The 26,678-nt window shown below is 40.1% G+C and overlaps 2 protein-coding genes across 3 annotated transcripts in view; both read right to left on the minus strand.

Moving 5' to 3' along the window:
• Positions 1-9,363: 9,363 nt before the first annotated feature.
• Positions 9,364-10,128, minus strand: LOC307118002 (E3 ubiquitin-protein ligase TRIM39-like; the record flags this gene model as incomplete). The annotated part of the gene is given in 3 exon segments (XM_079803295.1): positions 9,364-9,782; positions 9,785-9,950; positions 10,105-10,128. Coding segments are annotated over 3 exon segments (609 nt in total).
• The window catches only part of LOC307117643 (E3 ubiquitin-protein ligase TRIM39-like), a 56,277-nt gene continuing 39,580 nt past the window's right edge, over positions 9,982-26,678 (minus strand). For both annotated transcript variants that reach the window (XM_079802617.1, XM_079802618.1), the window contains 3 exons: positions 17,828-18,206; positions 13,530-13,556; positions 9,982-11,075 (listed from right to left, as the gene is read on the minus strand). In XM_079802617.1, coding sequence (XP_079658743.1) covers positions 10,510-11,075; positions 13,530-13,556; positions 17,828-18,206 — 972 coding nt within the window. In that variant the 3' untranslated portion in view covers positions 9,982-10,509. The remainder of the gene's footprint in view (positions 11,076-13,529; positions 13,557-17,827; positions 18,207-26,678) is intronic.

The following is a 26,678-nucleotide window of genomic DNA, read 5'->3' on the forward strand; positions in this document are numbered from 1 at the left end:
GACAGTTGACTCAGTACTGGGTCTAGTTGTCCTTCAGAGGTTGTAGCTTCATACGCAGGTGAGGAAGTCTGTGCATATGGGTCTGGGGACAGCCATCAAGTGGTATCTGCACAGATTAAGAACGAAAAACAAACGACAACAGAGCAGTATTTGTTCTAAAAGACAGCAAACATTAGGGTTGTATCCTCTGTTCAATCTGATTCTGCTATTGTTGTTCCTTCTTTCCCTATTTCTTAATTCATGCGACACCTAAAAAAACAGTGAGGAAAGGATGGACTAGTGGATGGGGAAAGGCCTATAAGGAAGTCTTCACCGCAGGGTTGGCCCCCGAAGCTTATTGCATTCGGTTCTTTCCTGGGCTCCTCACTGTTCCGTGTCCTATCCTATCCCTGTTGGTGGGGGAACAACTTTACAGTGTGACACATGACTCCAGGTTTTCCTTCCCTGACACAACACTGCAGCTGCTGTAATGTTACCTTCAATCACTTGAGCTGAACCATCATCAAACAACTCCAATTCTGCCTTTTCAATGGGAGTTTCTGCTGTTTCATTCATTGCTGCGTATGTAAGCATAACACAATCATGAGTCATTTCATCCTCTAACAAAACTTCAGTCATTGCAGACATCATACATGAGGATGGGTTTGTGACTGGTGCCCGCTGTAAAACAATGCGAGGGGATGTGAGGGTCGTAAACCAATTTCCCCAACGAGAGGAGGTGACACAAGTGACTTTTGCTTGATTCATTGGTGCGGACACTTCGTGAGGGCATCTTACATTTATCGTCTGTCCTAACCCCATTCCTGATGAAGCCTGAAGGGCTAGATGAACTGCCTGCACTGCTCTAAGACAAGGGACCCATCCCTTGAGCGACTATGTCAAGTTTACCAGAATAGTAATGAATTGGGCGTAAACTGCCCCCACGATCTTGCATTAGACATGCAGTCATGAAGCCTAAGTGTTCATGTACATAAAGCACAAAAGGCCTATCAGATTGAGCAATTCCTAATGCTGGTGCTTGACATAGTGCTCTCTTCAAATCATTGAAAGCTTTGAGCTGAAATTCTTCCATACAAACAGTATCAGAATCTTTAACTTGGCCTTTCAACAAGTCATAGAGAGGCTGTGCAATTGAGGCATATTCTTCAATCCAAGGTCTACAGTAACCTACTGTTCCTAAAAATGATCTGAGAGTTTTAATTGTATTAGGCAGAGGTATAGCTCTGACAAAAGCTGCTCGATCCTGTGTAATAGATCCATTTCCTGAATCTTCACCTATTACACCAGTTAAACAAAGTTCAGTTTTCTTGTACGGAATGTTTAAATCTTTAGCCAATTTTGTAGGAATTACGGTAATTTCTGCACCTGTATCAAGCAAAAATTCAATCTTGTTCTCTTGTATGCTACCTTTCACAAAAATTCTTTGGTCATTTTGATGGATTACTGGGGAAAGGTAGCTACTCACAGCCCCCACAATCAGTTTTTTGCCTGTTCTTTTTGTGCTCTTAGAAGAGCCTGAGTAAGCTGTCCTAAAATTCCACTGTATCCTGGCTGAACTATTCAGGGTTGTAGGCGGGCTGAGAAGGAACAGAATTATGCAAAATATTTATTTTACTATCTCGCAACTTCTTCCTACACTCTTTCTCCCAATGTCCTAATTTTCCACAGTAGTGGCATTTGCCTTTTTTCTTAGGCAATCTATTGTCTGAATTCCTTGTGCTAAACGTAGCTGCTGCTACTCTCACTTTTGCCTTAACATCAGCATCCCTTTCCCATATAGCTAACCTTTCTAGGTTACTTCTGAGGGTTTTGTTAGACCAAGTTAGATCAAGGAATGGCAATGCTTTTCTGTACTCGGCTAAAAGGCCATCTGACCAGACGCGAACAAAAACTCCCTGGTCATCTAGCACACATTCAGAATCATCAACTATCCCACTATAAGTTACAGCTGACTGACAAAATCTTTCAGTGAATTCACTTACAGTTTTTTCTTTCCTTTGCACACAGTTAGTGATTCTGGACCAGTCTATTTTGGGTTCCATGATATTCTTTAGAATTTTCAAAACACCTTCTCTCAAATCGCCTTCACTGGCATGTTGTAGTTCAGAAGTAACAGCAGACTCAAAACTTTTGAATTCAGATTCAGTTAGAATCTGTGACATTAGCTGTGTGACTTCTGTTAACGACATGTAGAGACGCATTTTGCATAACAATGTCCTTCTAAATTCAGAAAAATGTGTACGTGCTGAGGGCAAGCTCTGGGATAATCTTTCGATGTCTCTAGGTCCTAGCAATTTGGCAGTTTGAACTTGGACAACAGAATTAGCAGGAATACTTTCAATTCCCTCAATTCCCTGTGACCGTCTCCTAGTGCCACATACTTTCACTGAATCAACAGGCACATCAGATACTGATTGAATGGCTACATCTGTTTCAAAGAAAGCTTGCAAGTCAGGATAAACTTTATCAGGCTGACTAACTTCATTCACGTGAAGTTTTAGTAACTAATTTCGGGAGGAGCACGTCCAGATAATTAAACCTATCTAAACAATGGAGCACGCCAGATAATGTAACCTAATCAAACCCAAGAGGAGCACCCTCAGATAATTAAACCTAATTAAACACATGTGGAGCATATCAAGCCAATCGATTTAATCAACGATAAGAGGTGTGTGTATATATACAGCATATTTACCTTCTTTCGTTGACCGTTTTTATTTTTTAGCATCCCTCCACCACCCCATCTCCTCACTTTGATTTAATAAACTCATTAGACGTCAACACAATCCATAATAAAATACAGTCTAGTTCTAGACTATCTTCATCATGGGGGGGATACTCTAGGTTCGGGCCAAATTCCGAGCCCGAAGCCCTCCCCCGGACAGCACGCCAAATACGCATAATCTTTACTCCATTTAATTGGATGTACGTGTGAACTCGTGAAATCAGTTTTCTCTGCAGCTTTATTGTGGTTCAATTTCTTAGTCAAAGATGCTACTCTAGCACAGAGTTCTTTGTTCTGTTTCTCTAGCTCTGAGATGTTCTGAGACTGTTGTCTAGCTAGCGCTAAACCAAATTCTCTGTGACAACAAATAATGCCTTTCACATTGTTCTTGCGAATACATGCTCCTAAAACTTTTTTTACATTCATCAATCGACCAAGTCTTGTCTGGATGGATCTCATATTTCTGCATTAGTTCTTGCCTAACTTTCTCTGTGACAATTAAGTCCATCTGCACTCCTAACTGTGATTTGAAATCACTGTCTGTCCACAAAGGAGCTGCGAGACCACCTTTTTCAGTTGTGGGGGTCAGTCTAGCATTCTTGCCAAACATTTTTGAATTTCTTTGTTACCACACACTCACAAACACGTACTTCTCTGATCAACAAACTTGTTAACACAGCTCAACTATTGTTAACTTTCTTTGGCAAAAACAGAGGACAACACAAAAATTAGCCTGTATGTTAATCTTCCCTGCTTGAAAACAGAGGATAACTCATCTCTAAAACAAACTTTTTTAGAGGGTATTTTAGTTAACCAAACCCTACAGCTGTCTGATAACTCTTCTCTCACAGCGCAGAGGAAAACAAATTTGTACTGGTCTTTAAGGTTCTTTTGGATAGAGCAGCACTCACCACAACCCTTGGTTGAGAGAAAGATTCAGTCTGGAAATCTTTGTTCAGCTGGAAGTTTCGCTCTGGATTCCAGTCTGCAACGTAGGCAGATCTTTATCTTTGAGCTTGAAGTTTCAATCTGGATTTCAGGTGAGGAAGCTGGAAACTCTATCCGGGTCACAGAGCACCAAAACTGTTGTGAAATTCTGTTGTTTCTTGAAGTAGAGACCAGGAGAACTTGGATAGGTTTTTCAGCAGGATTCTTTATTGAGAAAAACGTGCTGTCTTTCCGCTGAGGTTCCAAGTCTAACAAGGAGTTATACATTGTATTTTATCTACATTTTAGGGGGAGGGATTATACAGGAGGGGAGGAGACACTCTGAACAATACAATGCAAATGTTGTAAAGGTAAAAGGACACACCCTACATAACTGTGTCACCTGTCCAGATTCAATCAGCATAACAGTGTCATTCAAATTCATAGATGCTAATCCAATCACTCAAGGGCTCCAAGAGCCATTCAAGACAAATGGTGCTCATTTTACTTACAATGAATGTAAGTAAAACTTAATGTCTCCAACCCATGGGCTGATTAACTTGATCATTTTAGAATGTAGTTAATCTTTACCTTAAACTGTTCCACAATATATTTCAAACATTAATACATTTGTAATCTTACAGCATTAAAAGTAAAGGTACTTGCATAACAATTTATTCTCTTAATGTCTATATTGTAATAAATAAATAAAAAAACAGTATGGGATGTGGCATTTTAATTAAGTTAGTTTTGGGTAATTGTGCTTACCATCTGTGGCCCAGTTTACATTCTGACTTACAATTCTGGTTATCTATAAGGGTGATCTGCAGAATTAAATATCATTATTCTGAAGCAATATTCTCACCAGTGTTCAATCAGCTTTGACGTATTTAAATCTGCATATTTATTACATTTTTCCCTAATCGTATTATAAATGGTAAATGGACTGCATTTATATAGCGCTTTTAACAGACCTACGGCCATCCAAAGCGCTTTTACATTTGCCTCACATTCACCCATTCATACACTCATTCACACACCGACGGCGGTGTCAGCCATGCAAGGCGCCATCCAGCTCGTCGGGAGCAGCTGGGGTTAGGTGTCTTGCTCATGGACACCTCGGCACTTGGTCAGGTGGAACCGGGGATTGAACCACCAACCTTCCAGTTTGTAGACAACCTACATGAACCACTGAGCCACTGCCACCCCTGCCACATTATATATAGGCTATGCTTCAGCTTTCCTTTTATTTTCTTAAATTTGATTACAAACTGCATTAAATAATGTTATGAGATTGTTTTACATATTTTTGAATACAAATAAGAAATGTTGGAAAGAATGTTTAAACATGAAAGTAAACTACCAGTAGGTGGCAGCAGGTGACCGTCTGAATGAGTCAGTCATTGAGTCAATTCGTCCAAATGGCTGATTCATTCAATAATGGGGCAGTCGTTTATGAACAGGTCATTGAATCTTTGATTCAACCGATTCATTCAAACTGCTGAATCATTCAGTAAAGAGATGTATAGTAACGAAGTAGAACTACTTCACTACTGTACTTAAGTACTAAAAGGCAGTATCTGTACTTTACTAGAGTATTATTTTTTTCTCCTACTTCCACTTTTACTTCAGTACATATTTTCGATGAGTTTAATACTTTTACTCCGATATTTTTTTATGTGCTGCATCGTTACTCGTTACAATTATAAAAATGTTACGAATCATTCCATTCCAAACCTACATTACCGCGCATGAGAGAGAGAGCGCGCGCGAGAGAGAGAGAGAGAGCGCGAGAGAGAGAGAGAGAGCGCGAGAGAGAGAGAACGCGAGAGAGAGAGAGCGCGCGCGCGCGAGAGAGAGAGAGAGCGCGCGAGAGAACCCCACGAGCACGCATTCACTGTCTCGAGCGTCTTGCGCTCAAATTGCTCTCTATTTGTTTACATAGTTAATGTGCACTGTGAAGTAACATATACAAACAATGAACAGCTGTATTTTTAATAACTAAGATTAACAAAGATTAATAAATACAGTAACAAATGTATTGATCATGGTTAGTTCATGGTTAGTTCTAATATATTAACTAATGTAATGTTAACAAATCAAACCATATTGTAAAGTGTTACAAACAAATCATTTACTCAGAACACCTCTTGAAATGAGAATATAAGTGTGCTTACCCCATTTTTTTTTTTTAGTAAGAGTGGTTATAGTAAGATTTAATCTTAATGAACTACAGCATTTTCAGGTTATTTATATGACAATATGTAGAAAAATTACCTACCAACATTGTGATTGTCCTTTAGCTTAATCATTTGAAATAATACAAACTTTTGACTACTTTCTTTAATAACTACATAACACAATACTTGTACTTTTACTTTCAGTACTTGAGTAGTACATTGTAAAATAAACTACTTGCAATACTTAAGTACAAAAAATGTTGAATACTTTAGTACTTCTACTTAAGTGTGGTGCTTAAAGAGCACTTCAACTTCTACTCAAGTCACTTTTTTGATAAGGAACTTGTACTTTTACTCAAGTATGTGTCTCTAGTACTTTATACATCTCTGATTCAGTAACACATGTTGCTGTGAGATGCGTACGGTTCTGCTGTGATCTTAGAAATATTTTCGCTGCTGAAATGGAACAAAAGCAGTCAATATTGCATCTAAAATGTAAGTGACTTGTTAATTAATTGTGTATGGAACTGTCATATGAAATCAGTGTCACATTTTAGTCATGATGATATTCAGGAAAACAGCACTCTTGCTAGTTTTATGTTGTTTAACTGAGCCAGTTTTCTGCAAAACTACGTAAGCCAAAACCACAACCATCACAGCACCTAGGGCTTACGGAAAAGTAAGCTACCCAACCAGACAGTAAGCACATATGATGACTGATAAGAGGAGTGCTAACTCACCTCACAGTCAATCCAACAGGTGGAGGATAGAGGGGTTAGAAGGCTCGTAGCAGACCGACAACCAAGCGTTTCCGCTGATAGAAGGCGGACAGCAGAAGTCAGTCCAGTTGCAGAGGATGTATTGACCAACAAAGCCAGAATAATCCTTTGTAGTAAACAGCAAAAGTGACAAACACAAATAAAAAAAAACAACAACAACCCAGCGTGGAGCGGCAGCCAGAGGCGTGCTGTTGGAAAACCCCTAACCCCTGATGGGGTTTTGGTTTCCTTGCCACTGTCGCCTCTGGCTTGGCGTGCTCAGTTGGGGACACAACATTTTAACTAAATATCGAAATAAATCTAATTATTAAACTAAATTAACCATATAAACTAAATTAATGATCTAATTACTGATCTAAATCCCACTCTGTCACTGTATGATAATTGACATGAACTGATGACATCACCGTTTTCTCCAGAATGGCTATACGGCTGAATAAAATTATGCTGCATTATTTTCCTGTTTAACACTGTAAAGCTGCTTTGAAACAATCTGCATTGTTAAAAGCGCTATATAAATAAAGTTGACTTGACTTGACTGTTATTACCAGGGATTTTAAGGTATGGTTACCTGGTGATTTTTGTTTTGTAACCTTCAGAAAACTTTAACTTGATCATTTCGAAAGTTTTTTAATAGTGAATGTGAACAATAACAACATTTTTTTGCGAGTCATTTTCCCAGCATGGGTCACATACATTGGACTAGACTCTGAATTATCCACTTTGAATTACCCATCACTCAAAAAATTATTTTATGATGCTGTTCACTTTATTTAAGCACAATTAGATTAGATTAGATTAGATTCAACTTTATTGTCATTACACAAGTACAAGTACAAGGCAACGAAATGCAGTTTAGGTCTAACCAGAAGTGCAATAGCAGCAAGTGCAGGATATATACAATGGTTGCGTAAGTGCAGGACATAAAAATGTTCTGAATATATATAAATATGTATAAGTAGAGAGATGGTTATTACTATAAGTAGAACTGAATTTACAGATGAATATATACAGTGAATAAATATACAGATGGCTATTACTATAAACAGAATTTACAGGTGAATATGTACTAGAATATAATATACAGATGGCTATTACTATAAACAGAATTTACAGGTGAATATGTACTATGAATATAATATACAGATGGCTATTACTATAAACAGAATTTACAGGTGACTATGTACTATGAATAAATATACAGACGGTTATTACTTGAACAGAATTTTACAGTTAGAGGTATACAATAATATGTTAGGCTAATATGAGGAATATAGCAGTGGATTAAGTTAGTACAATAAATTATGGACAGAGCTATCCGAATTATATCAAGTTTCTGGTTCAAATGTAATTGATTCATGTTAAACTGACTTAAAACCGTTACTCTTTGACATAACTTGATGTTTTCATTTTGAAATAACATGTTTCAATCAAGTAACCCTAACAAACAGGATGTTCACTTCCCATCATGCTTTGCAAAGGGGCTGAATTCGGAGATTAAATGTTTAAATAAAGTGCTAGTTGATGCATTTTTAACAAGATGAGAAAATGGAGAGACTTTTTAATGCTTAATGTTTTATGTTGGTATTTAAAAGTTTTTGTTATGTTTAGAGATGTTCCGATACCCTTTTTCCCTTCCCGATACCGATTCCGATACCTGGGCTCAGGGTATCGGCCGATACCGAGTACTGATCCGATACCTGGGTGTGTATCTGTATATAAAGCTGTATACACTCCTAGCCCTGTATGAATTGCTAGAATTATTTTATGGTGTGCTTCAGACCTATCCCTTAATAAAACATGAACAAATACATACAGTGAACTACTGTATTCATTACAGTATTTTTATTATCTGACATGCATTTGATAGTTATATTATTTATTTTTCTTAAGCGAAAAAGTACTTCAAATGCAGCCACAAATCTAACACTGCAAACTGATTGGTTGTAGGTATATCCAATTGATTGCAGTTGCATTTTCTTTGCTGTCTCGGTTAAAACATGCCCCATAATCACAGCCCAATGGAGCAGTATCAGACTCATATTCTGACTAGAATTGAGTATGACTACGTCAAGCTAGTTAATGCCCATGTATTTCTGTTAATTCCGATGGAAAGTTTCCAGTCTTGAAAATTCCCGTAACTTTGCAACCCTAATTGAAATAGACACTGTATGATATTCCTTATGTTAGTGTTTTTGGAGGTTACCATTGTGGTGAAGTAGAGCATGTGCTTGGGGTGAGGACCTGATAATAACAATTAAAGTTGTTTTAATAATAAAAAACAACTAATTTGGGCATGCCATGGATGTAACAAAACCATCTTCTGGCTAGCCAATAAGACCTTGTAAAAGGTTTTGTAAATGTTGTCAAAATAGTATTTCACTAAATAAAAATAATCAGTTATACTGGATTATTTGTTTTGGTTTGTTTTTTATATTCATTTTAGAATAATTAAATTGAATAATTTTGGACAAAATTAAGAATGTTAACTTGATTTAACTAAAGGGCATTGAATTAACCTTACGTAAAAAACTTAAGTTTACTGAAATAAACAATTTTAATTATATTCAACATAACCCAATTACGTGGAACCTGTTGACATAAAAAAAATTAAGTAAAACCCACGTATAATTTTTTTGATTGATGTACTTAGTGTGCAGTTTTGCATATTCTAATCCTTTAATCATTTGGCATATATATCTTTCCAGATTTCCCGTTTCATATTTTGGAGGGATGTATTTGTTCATTTTAATTAGGTAAGTGAGATGATCAGTGGACTGGAGTTTTTACCTTTATCATTAAGGCCTGGGTCAAACGCTGGATAGAGTTTGTCAGTGAAAGTCTGACCAGTGAAAGAGTAGAGATGAGATCTGGACTCCACGTCATAAAAAGAGACCAGACCCTCCTCATAATCCACAAACACACCCACCTTCTCAGGTTTCTCTCTCAGAGATAAAGAGACATATTGATTATCACAAGCTAAATATTGATTCTCATTCACCAGCATCAGAATCCAGACTCCATTATTAGGACTCCTTGTGATCTCCTCCTTCCTGTTAATGGATTCTCTGGCCACTCCTAGACACCAATGAGTCTTTCCCTTCACCTGCACCTCATAGTAAAATCTCCCTGAACTGAATCCCTGCTTTGCCAGAACAGATCTGTCAACTAATCTCTTTCTGGGATTTCTGGGACGTTCCGCCTAATGTCTCCATAATGGACTTGTTTTCCATCATCAGACAGGATGAGATATGGATCCGCTGTATCAGGATCCAGAGTCACATCCACTGAGAGAGAACTGAAGCTTCTAATGCTCTCGCTTCTCTTGAAGAATATGCACTAGATTGAAGAGTCATCTACACTGAATGATAATATTAGTGTTTTCATTCACAATCTTTATTATTGAATTACATAATAATTATCTGTTTAGATTATAATCAATATCAGTTATAGAATTGAACACTTGTCTTTATTCAGATGCTGCAGTTATTACAATATAAACCAAAAACCTCAACATTTCACAAGACATTCAATATTAACAGCTGGAGAGAAAAAAGAGAAAATGACTTCAGAAATTTCCAAATGAAATAAAAATAGAAACACTCTGGAAAGTTTGGAAATGTAGCATATTATGTAGAATTTCATAGTAGATTTGAAAAGATAAAGCAAAGTATAAATGAAAGAGAAAAACAAACAAATATTTGTGCTGAATAGAAAATATATAGAATCATAACAAATTGACCGTTCAAATGTAGTGATGATAATATATTTTTTCCAAACAACACATAACTCACAAATAATTCATTATATTTGATGTTTTGATTTGATTTTTTTAAAGGCCTGAATATACAGTTCATTTTTGCACTTGTACACATTTTGTCCATCACATATTCATTTCTTAATAATTCCAGGTAAAATCTTCTTGATTCAGTAAAGGTGAGATGATCAGTGGGTTTGAGTTTTTACCTTTATCATTAGGCCATGGGCTAAAAAATGGATAGAGTTTGTCAGTGAAAGTCTGACCAGTGAAAGAGTAGAGATGAGATCTGGACTCCACATCATAAAAAGAGACCAGACCCTCCTCATAATCCACAAACACACCCACCTTCTCAGGTTTCACTCTCAGAGATAAAGAGACAGATGGACCTGCACAAGCTTCATATTCATTCTCATTCCTCAGAATCATAGTCCAGACTCCATCATCAGGACTCAGTGTGATCTTCCCCTTCCTGTTAATGGATTCTCTGGCCACTCCTAAACCCCACCCAGTCTTTCCCTTCACCTGCACCTCATAGTAAAATCTCCCTGAACTGAATCCCTGCTTTGCCAGAACACAAACGGCGTGATCAAATCTCTTTGGGTTTTCTGGGACGTTCCGCTTAATGTCTCCACGACTGACTTGTTCTCCATCATCAGACAGGATGAGATATGGATTCGCTGTATCATGATCCAGAGTCACATTCACTGAGAGAGATCAGACATTATCAATCAACTTCAGAACACACATGTTCAGATGTACAGTATATATTCAGGGGTGCACATAACTCGTTTGGTCTGGTTCTCAAGGGGAGAAGCTGATTGGTGCTCACACTTATCCTACACGCTGACATCATCACTTTCCTCCTGACTGCTCTCCTCACCGTCTTCTTTTCTCTTCAACATGGCAGATGATATTCCGGTTTATTTTTTAATTCCGTTTTTTTTTTTTTTTTTTTTTCATTTTAAGTTTTTGGGCTCTATCTTAATTGTTAAATAATATTTTAGTAATCAAAAAGCATGTCTAATTAATTGAAATCTTGAAATGTATACAATTTAAAGGTCCCATGGCATGGATTTTTTTAATTATGTTTCCTGAGGTGTATTTATATTGTTAGCATGGTTTTTACATAAGTCATAATTTAGAAATAAAAAGCATTTTTTTCTATACTGATATTAGCCTCTGGCTCGAATGCTCTGTTTCAAGGGGCGTGCATCAAGACGGCCAGCGGCGGGACTTACAGTATTAGAAAGATAGAAAGAGTTAGAAAGAAAGTCTGTGTGAACTTGAATGATTAGCTACACATCAGAAATCACTGATCACAGATCAGGCATTAATGAACACTGTAGCTCACTGTTTGTGGCGGTGCTGTCAAATCCATATCTTAAAAGTCTGTTTGTAAAGCCTGTGCTGATATTGCAAAACGTAATCCATTTTCTCCAAATTATATTTACATTTACATTTACATTTAGTCATTTAGCAGACGCTTTTATCCAAAGCGACTTACAAATGAGAGCAAAAGAAGCAACTAGAACAGTCAAGGGCAACAGTATGCAAGTGCTGTAGCAAGTCTCAGTTAATCTAGCTCAGAACACACAGGACATATATATATATATATTTTTTTTAATAAATTAGACAGAGAATGAATAGAATGATAAGTGCTAATCTTGATTGGTGAGGTGCTGCTGGAAGAGATGTGTCTTTAGGTGTTTTTTGAAAATGGCTACAGACTCGGCCTCTCAAATTCATAGTAGATTTGTCTATAATTATCTGGGCGGGCAAAGCAGAGGAAGGGGACCGTTCCCTGTATGTCGAAGATAGGGAAGATTCCAGATCGGCTCGTCTGAGCTCTCATTTTTTCAAAGGCAGAGACCCAGAACTCGGTTTACACCTATCAAACCTAGCCACTTGGGGACCATATACAGGCTAGGGGAACTCATATTAATGTTAAAAAACCTTATGAAATGATAATTATACCATGGGACCTTTAACAATTTATAAAAAAAAATGTAGGGCCCTATGAAATATGTTGTTTTTTCAGCTTTATTTTTTACCAAATTCTGTTTTCCTTTTTTAAGATTTCTGGATGGTTTAATTAAATTGTAATAATCAAAAAGCATGTCTAATTAGTTAAATTCATAAAGACAACAATTTCAATGAAATGTTTTATTTTTATCCTCAAATTCTGTGTTGTGTATTTTCTTGTAATAAAATGAAGATTTGTCTTTTAATTGATCTTTTAATCATATGAAATTAAACAAACTGTTCAGCACAATGAGCTTTACTTTTCAAATTAAAACATGGATGAAAAATTTTGATTATTCCTTTAAAAAACAATTATTGATCATTTATTATTATTAGTGTTAGTTACATTAAGACGTATCTAAATTCAACCAAACTTATTTTGACGCATTGCCGTGAATAGGTTTCTGTTTCTGTGTGTTTATGTGACGGTAGTTTTTCTCAAATGAAACTGTGAAATGCTCATGAAGTGACTCTCAGAGCAGCTCTGGAGATGAAGTTCATGCGTTCACGTCCTCATATAGTGAGGCTGAAAACACCACGAGTGTGTGTGTGTGTGTGTGTGTGTGTGTGTGGTAAATGAAACTGCATGTCTGTGCCATTCGTCTGTGCCATTCATTCACACATAGATACGCACACACAGAACATGCAGGATTTATATTTAAATAGTCTTTTGGTGGTTTAATAGTCACAGACACTCTATCATTATTTGATTTAAGTGTACTTACCGGTTTTTTATTTATTCATCAAAAAATTTGACAAATTCTGAGAAATTCCGCATTATACAGTAAATTCTGTTTTTATGACTGGATTCCTCGATTTCATCTGTGTTTTCAGCATCGCGGAAATCATAGGTCCCTAGAAAAAGCCAACTATAAAGACATTTAACAATTAATAATTAGTAAGATAGCAATCATGATGATATGCATGTTCATTAGAGATGGAGACAAATCCTTCTCCAGTAACTAAACATGTTCCTGTCCTCAAAAAAGTTGGTACGTAAAAGCGCTTCCCTCCACGTTTTCTGCTGCGCATTGTTTATTTTTACCACGTATGCGCACCAGTTATGTGCAACCCTGTATATAATACAGATTATAAACAGAAATATTGTGAGTGTATTGGTGTCAGTCACACTGTACCTGCAAACGTTTGAGCCCACTTCAACCCTGTGAACACAGATGACAATATAATGATGAATTATTTATAAGAATAATTTCAGGTTGACAGTGAGTTTCTCTCTATTGGCAGCATCAGTGGTGTGTAAATGTTGTTTGTCCATCTGTTTGTAACACAGAATGCAGAATGTGTTAAACATAAATGCACTTACAAAGGAGGTCTATGAGACCATCAGACCAGAGGGGTTGAAAGCAGAAATGCCTAATGTTGGTCAACCAGTCAGAAACAGGGAATAACAAACAGTCCAGCACCCCAAATCACAGCCTTTCCTTAGGATCAGTTAGTACCATAAGCTTGGCTCAGTCTTTGTTCGGTTGAAGGATAAATTAAGAAAACAGTACTTAAAGTTCGGGATGGTTCCCCAGCCAAATTCGACTGGAAGAGAGGGCCTCAATGTCTGAAATATAGCTTTGGGTTAACGCCAGGTAACAGTCAAACAGTAGATGGAAATCAATCCTCTTAGTTCCATCTTCTCAGTTTTATAATCCACCAAGTGCTCCTATGCCAAGAACACAAACCCTCTGTAAAAACATTCAAACAAACAAACCATAACCATATACTTCAAATGATGATTGTTAAAGAAAGAAGAAGAAAACACTGAAGAGCACGGTCTCAAATAGAGCACGGTGAAGAATATCACCTATTACAAGTCACCATCCCCCCGATCTGCTGAGAATCAACAACTGGCCGATTAGCTTAATGCTTTTTACTGCAGATTTGAAAAGCCCAGTCTCACACCACACACCCGCTCTGATCTGCAATTCACATGTCCCCCATCACCTCCTGCACCCCCTCTCCTCCCCCCTCCTGCCATCCAACCTGAGCTTAAGGTCTGTGTGGAGGATGTGAGTCGAGTCTTCAAAAAACAGAAGACTAGGAAAGCTTCGGGCCCAGACGGCATCTCATCTGCCTGTTTGAAACCCTGCGCTGACCAACTGGCCCCAGTCTTCACGCAGATCTTCAACGGATCATTGGAGCAGTGTGAAGTTCCCTGCTGCTTCAAACGGTCCACTATCATTTTTGTCCCCAAAAAACCCCAAATCACTGGACTTAATGTCTACAGAACTGTCGCTCTCACTTCTGTGGTCATGAAGTCGTTTAAAAGACTGGTTCTGGCCCACCTGAAGGACATCACTGGACCCTTGCTCGATCCTCTTCAATTTGCCTACAGAGCAAACAGGCCTGTGGATGATGCAGTCAACATGGGACTGCATTTTATCCTGCAACATCTCGACAGACTTGGGATCTTATTTGTGGACTTCAGTTCGGCCTGATCTTCTCTCAGCTAAACTGACCCAGCTCTCCATGCCATCCTCAATATATCAGTGGATCTCCAGCTTCCTGACAGACCGACAACAGCTTGTGAGACTGGGGAAACTAACATCCAGGACTCTCACTACCAGCACTGCCGCCCCCGAGGGGTGTGTTCTCTCCCCACTGCTCTTCTCCCTGTACACCAATGACTGCACTTCTAAAGACCCCTCTGTGAAGCTCCTGAAATTTGCAGACGACACCACTGTCATCGGCCTCATCCAAAACGGTGACGAGTCTGGTGCGGTTATAACAACCTTGAGCTCAACACCCTCAAAACGGTGGAGATGATAGTGGACTTCAGGAGGAACAGCCCAGCTCTCCCCCGACTCACTATCATGAACAGCACTGTGGAAGCAGTGGAGTCATTCAGGTTCCTGGGCACTACCATCTCTCAGGACCTGAAGTGGGACAATCACATTGACTCCATTGTGAAAAAGGCCCAGCAGAGACTTTACTTCCTTTGTCAGCTGAGGAAGTTCAACCTCCCACAAAAGCTGCTGATTCAGTTCTACTCGGCTGTCATTGAGTCTGTGTTATGCACTTCCATCACTGTCTGGTTTGGTTCAGCTACCAAATCTGACATCAAGAGACTACAACGCACAATCCGGACTGCGGAGAGGATTATTGGTGGTCCCCTGCCAACCCTCCAGGACCTGTACTCTTCCAGAGTGGGGAAGAAGCTAGGGGAAGATTATTTATATTTATATATTCATGCTACTCAAATACTGTAAATATGTTCATAATCTGTAAATGTTTAGTCTGACTAAACGTAACTGTGACCTTTTTTATACTATTTTTCATATTTTTATTCTTAGAATTTGTGTTACTATGTTCTTGTTGTGTTTGTATTGTATATGTGCACTGGAAGCTTCAGCACCAAGAAAAATTCCTTGTGTGTGCAAGCACACTTGGCAATAAAGTTATTTCTGATTCTGATTCTGATTCTGAGGTAAGTGTCTCCATGAAGGTTGAGAATCAATTTCCTATTGTTTCTTCTTCTCTGTTCCTTTAAGTAGGTAAGCTCTAGCAGTTTTTAACCAGAGTGCCCTCTAATGCTCAGGTGAATAATAGCACTGCTGCACTGAGAAGCTATCAATACCAGGAAAACTTTTACACCGTAATGAATTAGCTGCAAGGAACATGAAATGTAATGCTACACTATATTGCCAAAAGTATTGGCACACTCCTCCAAATCACTGAATTCAGGTGTTCAGTCACTTCATGGCCACAGGTGTATAAATCAAGCACTAGGCATGCAGACGCTTCTACAAACATTTGTGAAAGAATGGGTTGCTCTCAGGAGCTCAGTGAACTTAAGCGTTGTACCGTGATAGGTTGCCACCTGAGGTTGCCACTACTCAGCGCATGCTGAGGGTCACAGTGCACAGAAGTCGCCAACTTTCTGCAAAGTCAATAGCTACTGACCTCCAAACTTTGTGTAGAGAGCTTCATGGAATGGGTTTCCATGGCCGAGCAGCTCATCTAAGCCTTACATCACTAAGTGCAATGCAAAGCGTGGGATGAGGTGGGGTAAAGCACGCCGCCACTGGACTCTAGAGCAGTGGAGATGTGTTCTCTGAGTGACCAATCACGCTTCTCTTTCTGCCAATTCCATGGACGAGTCTGGGTTTGGCGGTTGCCAAAAATTCCCATAAACACACTCCTAAACCTTGAGGAAAGCCTTCCCAGAAGAGTTGAAGCTGTTAGAGCAGCAAAGGGTGGGCCAACTCCATATTAAACCATACGACTAAGAATGGGATGTCATTAAAGTTCATATGCATGTAAAGGCAGGCGTCCCAAAACTTGTCTGCTTGTTATTTTCATCTGATGTGGATTACACTTGCTGGAAATGTTATTTCACCCTGTATCCCATGAATTTCACACCACTATGGATATTACTCTATTACTCAGGCTTCCTTCACATGTCATTACCCTGTCAAATGTGCGTTCGGTAAGCAACAAACTAGATTAACTTATGCTAGGGGGCTGAACTTGATTGTGAATTCAGACAGAGCAACCTCATTTGCCCAACAGAAACTTGGCTCAAAGATCATCATGACACCTCGTGCCAAACAGGGTATGCAAAAATACGAGTGGACAGAGACGAGCATAGCTCACTTAAATCCATTGGAGGGCTTTGTGTGTTCGTTGTAATGAAGGCTGTAATGAAGAGAATGAATCCTGTCACCAAGCAAATACTGGTGTGTTCTGACAGGTGTAAAGATGGACTGCATCGAGGAGACTAGCTGGGACATTTTCTTTCAATCCTGCCAGGAATGCTGATAAATTTACGGACAGCATTACGCTGTATATCAAATTTTGTGAGATATTGTGTCTGAAACTAAAACTGTGAAAGTTTTCTCTATCTTCTCAAAAAACTCAGTGGCCTCAGTATTAGTCAGCATCTCAGAACTTGTGTGTAAATCTATTGTTAAGAGTGTTCCAACATTTCATCTCTCTCCCTGGTATGGTCACATAAATTGTAGATTTAAGAATAAACTTTCTAGAATTGTGTCAATGGCAAGTAAAATAAACCCCAGAAGTCCTAAACACAACGTTTAACAGAAAGGGCAAGGAAGAAGGCAAGGAGATATCTCCCATCCTCTCTTCAGCCAGTTTGAGCCGCTGAAATCTGGGAGGGGCTATAGAGCCCCTTCTCCTGTTAGTTTCTCTGTATTCACAGAGTTTGTACAGGGATAGTTTTTTAAAGAAGTATCATGTGAACTCTAGTGACATGTAAAGCACATGACGTGCTTTACATGTCACTAAAATTCACATATTTCTTTAACTGGTAATGACATGAGTTGAAGATATAACTTTAAGTGATTTTATAAAGTGGCAATCACCAGCACATCACAGATGCTTAAAACTTTACACTTTTCTTAAAAAATAAAATAAAATAAAATCTTAGTGACTGACAAAAACCCTGAATTGGATATTCACATACCAGTTTGAATGTTTCTCCTCTTCAGCTCAGCGATTTCCTGCTCCAGCTCAGTGTTTCTCCTCTGCAGCTCAGTGTTTCTCATCTGCAGCTCAGTGTTGTCCTGCTCCAGCTCAGTGTTTCTCCTCTGCAGCTCATTGCTTCTTCTCTTCAGCTCAGTGTTGTCCTTCTCCAGCTCAGTGTTTCTCCTCTGCAGCTCAGTGGTTCTCCTCTCCAGCTCAGTGTTTCTCCTCTTCAGCTCAGTGTTTTCCTGCTGCAGCTCAGTGTTTCTCCTCTTCAGCTCAGTGTTTTCCTGCTGCAGCTCTTTAATGAGATCTTCAGCCTGTTTCTCTGCTGCTTTCTGCTGTTCCTCCATCATCTTCAGCTGCTCAGACTGACATCTCTAAATGGATTGGATTAGATTAGAGAAGAGCTCAACACTGAATGATTTCTCTTTATCTGTGTTCCCCACCCCCCAATTGGGAAAAATTACATTATTAAGCTCATCAATGTCAAAATGACTGAGATGGACAATCAAATCAGTCAAATCAAATTATAAAAAAGAAGGCAGTGCTCACAGAATTTGAGCAAGGAGCTTCAGTTTTTAATGGTGAAAGAGTGAGGAGTAAGATGTAAGTACCTAAACATTTAATGCTAGTATTTGACAAATGTTTGTCAGGGTTGGGGTAAGGGATGAGGCGAGAACTGGGGAAATGGGTTTCCCTTTCAGTCCGTCACATATGTCGCCATACCGGACTGATCTACTAATAGGAATCTATTTTGAAGGTTAAAACCTGCTAGCAACTCGAGGCAATTGCGACACTGCAACTGTTGCATACATCAACCAACAAGTTGGTCTACGCTCCGGTCACATGTCACAACTCACCCGCCATCTCCTCCTCTGGAGTCAGAAGCAGCTGAGGTCGATTTGGGCAATTCATGTTCCCAGTGTGCTCAATCGTGTGGCCGACGAGTTCTCACGAGGGCCCCAGGGCCTGCGCAAATATGCGTTCCCAGTGAGCCTACTCGCACAGACCCTGGGAGACAGAGGAGCAGGTCTTGCTAGTTGCATCCTATTGGCCCAACTGGACCGGGTTCCCAGAACTGATGCTTCTCGCTACAGTCTCTCCCTGGCAGATTCCTCTTAGAAAGGATCTACTTTCTCAGAGATGGGGCACCCTGTGGCACCCGCGTCCAGACCTCTGGAAACTACATGTCTGGTCCCTGGATGGAGGTTCTAGGTGACTTACCCCAAGAGTTAGTTAACACCATCACTTCGGCTTGGGCACCATCTACGAGACACACTTACACATTAAAGTGGAACCTGTTCGTCGAGTGATGTTCTTCTCCAAGAAGACCCCCAAAGATGTTCGATCAGTGCTGTGCTTGTAGTGTAGATGTAGTGAAGGCTGTCTCCCTCTACCCTCAAAGTGTATGCTGCCGCAATATCTGCATATCACGACCCCATAGGAGGTAAGTTGGTCGGGAAGCATGACCTGGTCGTCAGTTCCTTATGGAGGTGAGACGATTAAATCCTCCTTGTCCTCCCTACATACCCTCCTGGGACCTTACTCTGGGTCTTACACTTCAGAATGCCACATTTGAGCATTTAGACAAAATTCTGTCTATGAAGACTTAGCTTCTGATTGCACTGGCCTCTATCAAGAGGGTAGGGATACCAGCAGGCATTTTTCAGGCCGGGTGACACCCACGTGGTATTGAGACCCCGGCCTGGCTATGTGCCCAAGGTTCCAACCACTCCTTTCAAGAACCAGGTGGTGAACCTGCAAGCGCAGACTCAGCCCTGGCTTTGCTCTGTCCTGTCCACAGCCTGCGACTGTTCTTGGACAGAACACAAAGCTTTAGGACCTCAGAGCAGCTCTTTTTCTGTCTCCAAGCAGAGGATGGCCCACTGGATAGTGGATGCCATCACTTTGGCTCATCAAAGCCAAGGCATGCCCTGCCCGCTCAGGTTGAGAACTCACTGTACAAGTGTTGCATCCCCCAGGGCACTGGCACGTGATGCCTTGCTGACAGATATATGTAGAGCTGCGGGCTGGGAGACATCCAACATGTTTGCTAGATAGCCATTGTGTAGAAGGATATATAATCTCTTGTGTTCTCAACTCAAACGGGTAGAAGACACAGAGAGGACCCGACTTAGTGTAGACTTGCTGCGCCAAGACATGCACTCATATTGCTCCAGAGAGTTCCCTGTTGGGCAAAGCCTGTTGAGCTCCTTCATCACCCTCGGCAGTCGGACGTGACTGAGCTTCTGGCACCAGGCCTTCAGCTGTTGTATTCATGAGCACCGGTGCTAGGCTGGGTGCCCATATGTAGTGACCCAGAGGGGGTCCCATATGTGTATTCTTCCAGGGCTTGGCTCCTAAATGGAAGCGTGTGTCTTTTCCATCTGTGGGGGAAAACGGGACTGGTCAGAGACTTGGTAGCAGGACATGACATGGCATCAGGGATTAGGACACAAGGAATGTTAGACAACGAACTGGCACAATACTGAAATCACAAGGAACAGCTAATGAGAACATTCATTGCTTTCTTGATGTGTCGCACATGCTCGTTTTATTTGGCCTTATTTTTTTACCAGGTGCTACACAGAACACAACACATGCGAACAGAAGAGCATATGCCCAGAGCGAACTCAAAACTGCAGAGCTCACACAACAAGACAGAGCGCACAGAGAATGAGCAAATGCTCGTCCCGTGCGCTCACAACAGAAGACAAACACATGGATCATGATTGTCCAAACCCAGACACAGAACGGAAACCAAACTAGACTGAAGTGTCTTAATTCGAACACATCGCTCCGCACACAAAACAACTCACATGGATGGAAGAGCATACCGCACACTCACAATTACAAGACGAGAGAATAGCAGTGCCAGATCTGTTTATTCTTAATCCAAGAATCCAAGTAATATCATGTGATGCACATTCAACTTTATTTTTTCAATATTTAATATATATATATTTTAAATTTGGTTGTTTTGAAATTAAATTTTAATTTACTTGATTTATGTAATTCATTGACTGACGAGACTAGAAGCATTTTTCCATTCCAACAGAGTTTAAAAGAAAATTAATTCTAAATGTATTCATGGTGTTTAATTACATGAAATTAGAGGTTAAAATAAATCAAATGGTGTTTTAGTCCCCCTAGTGGTTATCGCATAGCAGACATTCAGTATTTTGTCCTTGTGTGCCTACCGTAGTTCAGCAGAAAATGGCTGACACAGCGGTGGGTAACTTAAACGTGTTTCTTCTCTCTTCTGTGTATTGGGTATACAAATGTGATTAGTGTTTCATACGATTTTGATTCAAATGTAAACGTTTGTAGTGATTATATCAACAAATGTAGTCGGATGGGTTTATATGTCCGATGTAAACTTTGATTAATTAACGTTGTGCCTCGTATCTCATACTGAACACCGTTTCTCTTAAAGAGAGAGTTTGTTCATTTTGTTTTTCTGATTTCAGTGGTTTATGTCTGCAGTGTTTGCAACCAATTTAATAAATTTTAATGTATTCCTCAGGTATGTGATTTTTCATGTTTGTTTATTTTGTTAACATGGAATTGTTATAAGTTGTATGGAGTTCAGCAAAAATGGCTGACACTCCTGTGGTGGTTTATGTTTGCAGTGTTTGCCACCAATTTAATACATTTTAATGTATTTCTCAGAACATTGCTATGGAGAATAAAAGAACAGACAACCAGAGTTTTGTTGGCGTCGTTTGTGACGGTTGTGTGGATGAGTAAAGGCCACATTGGAAACTACAATCGTTACACTGGTGCTGTGACTCTTTGGATCGTTGGAGTGTTGTTTCAGTGTCAAATATTTCCACTGTTTGAATTATATTTTATATATTCATTTTCTTATTGCTTGTAAGGAACAGTGACTGAATAATGCCTGAAACTAATGATTGTGACGCTGATATGGATAGGACATTCATGGAAGCCACTGGTTTTCCCAGAGGGAGGGGTGGTTGGCTTGTGGGTGCTTCTGGCAATGGTTAGGTTTTCAGTGAAAGTGGCAGAAGAGGGGTGGGACAGTCAAGGTCTCAAACTGACCACAGTGGGGGTTGTGGTTTAAATTTAACTACAAATAATTCCCCTGTTGGGCGTTGTAGCGTCTGGAGTGTCTCCCAGCTAGGATCAAAGTGATCAGAGATGCTTTCCTCCAAACAGCTCTGCATATAAATTAAATTTCTGCCCCACTGGCTCCAACCTGACTGGGACAAATGGCGCCTCCGACTGTTTAATGACCAGCTAGAGCCTGACCAGAATTGTTAGTGATGGCCCTTTCTGAACTTCAATCAGATGTTAATCAGCCAGAACAGTTCCCTCACCCTTCAGTCTGGAGGGGCCATGGGTCGTGTGACTCTAATACACACACACACACACACACACACACACACACACACACACACACACACACACACACACACACACACACACACACACACACACACCCACACCCACAAGCATTCCCCTCTATTTAGCCTTTAATTAAACTATCCCAGAAATTACATATATGATGATTTCTTAAGTGTATGCATGCTCCCTATATTTCTTATGCTTGTGTGATGTAAGAGCGATCTTAAACGCTCCAAATCGCTCTGTATAGAAGATGCACTGCCTTCATGTCTGTAAACCCAGGCATGTCTGATGTCTAAATGCTCCTCTTTCTCTGTCTCAGTCAATGGTACAAAGTATATGATTATGAGACGTACCACTAGTATGGTTAGGTCTTTGGAGTGAAACTTTACTAATTCTGGCTCCCAGCGAGAACATTCCATTGAGTAATAAAGCCCGAACAAAGAAACTCTCTCCCGCCTGAAATTCACACCAACGATTGGTTGCCGCCGGGAAAGTGGGCGTAGTTAATGGACGTTAAAGGACAGAAACACCTACACATTGTTGCTCAGTCACCTTGCAAGGACCCCGGACGAGACAAATTCCCTTTTCCTCCCATCTCATCAGCGCGGCTCGCGGGTTTTCGACCTGCGAGCCGGCGCGGTCCAGCCAAGCTGATGTTTCCTTTGAAGATCGACGCGCTCCGCGACGCAGTCAGCGGACGCACTTAGCTGGACGAGATGAACTTTCCCTCCAAGACGACACCTTTAAAAGTCCCGCGGACCAACGAAGCTCTGGAAGAACCAAACGGAGAGAACGCTTCAGCGCGCAAACTCTCTGAGAAACGCCAACGCACGTATCTTGCTTTACACAACACCAAGAAACCATGCAAGTATCAATTCTACCGAAATTTAGATGCGTTTTAAAGATTGTACCCCTGTTTAAGGTGATATTTCTTGCTGGCTCCAATGGTTTTGTCTGGGAAGGTGTCGGATCGGACACGATCTTACCCTCCTTCCTTTCCTTTCCCTTCCCCTCATCCTCCTCTTTACTTTCCACTATTCTGTAAATACATGTATTCTTTATGTAGTCATATGTAATCATAGTATTAATCTTTATTAAAACCATGATATTCACGTTTTAATTGTCATTGTTTGCTCACGGAACACGAGTCCCTTTAATGTCAGATCTAAGCTACGAGCTCTTATAAGCATCGTTGAATGCTTTAATTAATACCATAACTCGGAAAGTTTGTCCTTTGTGGCCAGAGGGATAAACTTCCCGAAAATTGGGTAGGAAGAATAGACCTGGTGAGTGGATAAGGAATCTCCGCTCGTTCTTTAAACGGAACGGAGAGGAATTTTGAAACAACTCCCTTGGGGTTATTCTGTGATTATTTAATATAGATATATCTGTAGTTAATTACAATAAATTGTTGTTAACCATATATATATATATATATATTATATTGCATAAATACCGAGGTGAGGTATTCCCATTTTGGGTGATTTTGGAGATTGGTGATTAGATTATAACCCGTTATGATTAATCATAAATCCCTAAATATTAATACCCACAATTCCCTATTGAGCTAATTTTTAATTTAAATATATATGTAACCCTAATACGCTACATATTTTGGTGGAGAATGCGGGCACATTCTAAACTCTGTTTTGTGAGCAACTTTGTCAATTTTATGCGTATATCATTTGTGTTAATTATTGTCTTATATGCGCGCTTCAGTGAGACAAGTCGCAATCGCGAACTCGCGTATCTGTAACTGAAAAGCCCAAAGCTCATTTCAGTTAGTCCTATGTTAACAGCGTCTATTTTGGTCAAACATTTTGGTCACTGTTAATTGTTAAAAAGAAACTGCAGTTCATAATATTAAAACTGTCTCTGTAAAGGGAAAAAAACTTCTTTTGCAGAACATTTTAATATTATCAATCCCACCTGTTAGAACGAAGAAATCTTCTTTCAGCGTGATGCCACCTGTGCGTGATGCCACCTGTGCGTGATGCCACCTGTTAGAACGAAGAAATCTTCTTTCAGCGTGATGCCACCTGTGCGTGATGCCACCTGTGAGAACGAAGAAATCTTCTCTCAGTGTGATGACAATTTGAGCGTATTCCTCTTATTCGTTTTGTAAAAGGCCTTATCAATCGCTAGCGATCTCACCCCCTTAGGTGGAGTTTTGGCATAGCTAACCAGAACGCACACCTTGCACAAATCAACCAGAAAAAAACTGCTGGCCAGTATCTGCTTGATGTGTGAATGGGAGTATTTTATTTTAACCTTGATCACGTTAAAATTTGTTGCAGAGAAAATGCTCTGTTCTACATTTGTGTGTATATGCGGTAAATAAATCCGTCCACACACTCTGTGCTTCAAAATTGGCAAAAAGGAAATTTGAAAACAAATTCTCTTCACACTTGTGATTGCAGTTAAATTGCTGCATTAGGAAGCTGGACCCTCCCCATTGTCGGACGCTCAAGCTTCATAATCACCTAATTTTGGGTAGTGTAATACCTCCGAGTAACACAAGGGGGCAGCCCGCTAGGTGTGCTGCACCTCTCAAATTACCCACGCCTGACTCCACTACGCCATCTTGTGGACGTCTGCAGATGTTTGCCTTATTAAACTCTCTCAAGCGAACTCTCGTTATTTTATTTGTTTACTATTATAATTATTTTCATTTATTTCCTGTTATTGCTATTGTTTGGTATCATTCAATCTTTCGGGTTCAATGACTTCTCACACTTATTTAAATTTGGTTTAAACAAAGTTTGAATTTGAATTTAAATTAAGTTCTCCTTTCAGCCAGTGATGCTACCTAAGGGGAATAGGCCCCTTTTGTGACATCTCCTGCTAAGTCAGTTTCCCTTTCTTTCTCATTGTTTCAATTTGAGTTATTTTTGCTTGTCTGTTCTTTTCTTTCCTTTTTATTGTTATTTGTTTATCAATTGGTTTCTTCCATTTCATACCAGTCTGATACCCTGCACTTATTTAAATTTTGGTTTAAGCAAGTTTGAACCTGAATTTAAATTAAGCCTTCTCTTTTCAGCCTGCGACAGCCACTTATCAGTAGCACGCCCCCTGTTGGGCACTCTCATAAGTTGGCTCTCCTCTCTCTCTTCTCCTTTGGCTCCATTTCTGAATAGATTAATTTAATTAATTCTATTTCTCCCTTTTTCAAGGTTGTTCTGATAATTACCAACATTATCATCATTTTATGTTTTAGTACTATTTATTGAATAGTCTTTTACCTCACTCACTTTACAGAATTATTTGAATTTGGTTCAAACAAGTTTAAGCTAAGCTGATGTCACGTTTTCCTTGTTAGCCATTTATATATTTACAGGTAGTACCTCCCCTAGTGCTTGTGGTGAATTTCCGGTTGTCTTCTGGCTGGGTTCCGGTGAGTGGAGTCACCTGGCCTGCGTAACTGACACCGGTCGTGTGTGAATCGCAGACACCTGTCTCCGTACCATTGGCTGCGGCACGCAGCAGACTAAGCATTTCGGGCACTCCAGGGAGAAGTCAACGAGTCCAACTGAACCGCTCAAGGGCATCTTGGTTAATTACTCTGATCCTCCGTTTGGACTCCAAAGGGATTTCAGAGGAAACCCAATTTCAACCCTTCAGTCTGGCCGTTGACCAAACTTACCTGAGTGCTGCCCAGTCATGCTAAAAGTCACACGCTGTTTGAGTGGGCGCACCGTGGTACCAAGGGACGAGGATCTGGGAACACCGCGGTCGAGTGTCCAGGGACGGCCGGCGAGATTGACCTCACCATCGGTTCTCACCTGAAGCGACCCCGATTCACCCCAGGCATAGTAAGTTAAATAAGCCCATTCACCTATTGCAAGCCCTAGAATATACATATTCCCGGTCACTTAAGTGTTTGGCCACACCTTTCTTTTTTTTGTAAGCCATACCTTTCCCCTAGGCTTTATAGCTCAACAGCGCCCCCTCACTCGTTGGCCCTGTCATAAACCCTAGCATTGGTATTAAGCTTAGAGCCTTCCCATATCTATCTCTTCTCATGTTCTCATTCTGTTTTATTTCGTGCCTTCTTAGTATTCTTGGATATTTCGCCCTTTTCTTTTCTTTTCTACTCTACTATTCTGTTGTTTAGTTTCTTCCAGTTCACCTAAAGACAGAACCTATGAGAGCCATCAAGGAAAGCTGAATAATAGATTGACGATCAGCAGCCAGTGTCAGTAAATGACCCACTAGGCTACCGCACTGTCAAAATTGTTATTTAAATCCGGCACTCACCCACACAAATCGGCCCCACCTGGCCGCTCACGGCCAAGACAACAGGTGCACGGCCTAGATTCCACTAACTGTCTGCACCAGTTAGTCCAAAATTGCACACACAATTAAATAGTCACATATGGCTATAAGCACTACACCCTATACGGACTTGCATTGGCCTATTTTGTGTTGTCTCTCTCTTGCCCACAGTAAGCGGTGTGTCCCGTTCATCCAGCCCCACC

This window comes from Gobio gobio (genome assembly GCF_949357685.1).
Source record: "Gobio gobio genome assembly, chromosome: 21".
NCBI classification, from domain to species: Eukaryota; Metazoa; Chordata; class Actinopteri; order Cypriniformes; family Gobionidae; genus Gobio; species Gobio gobio.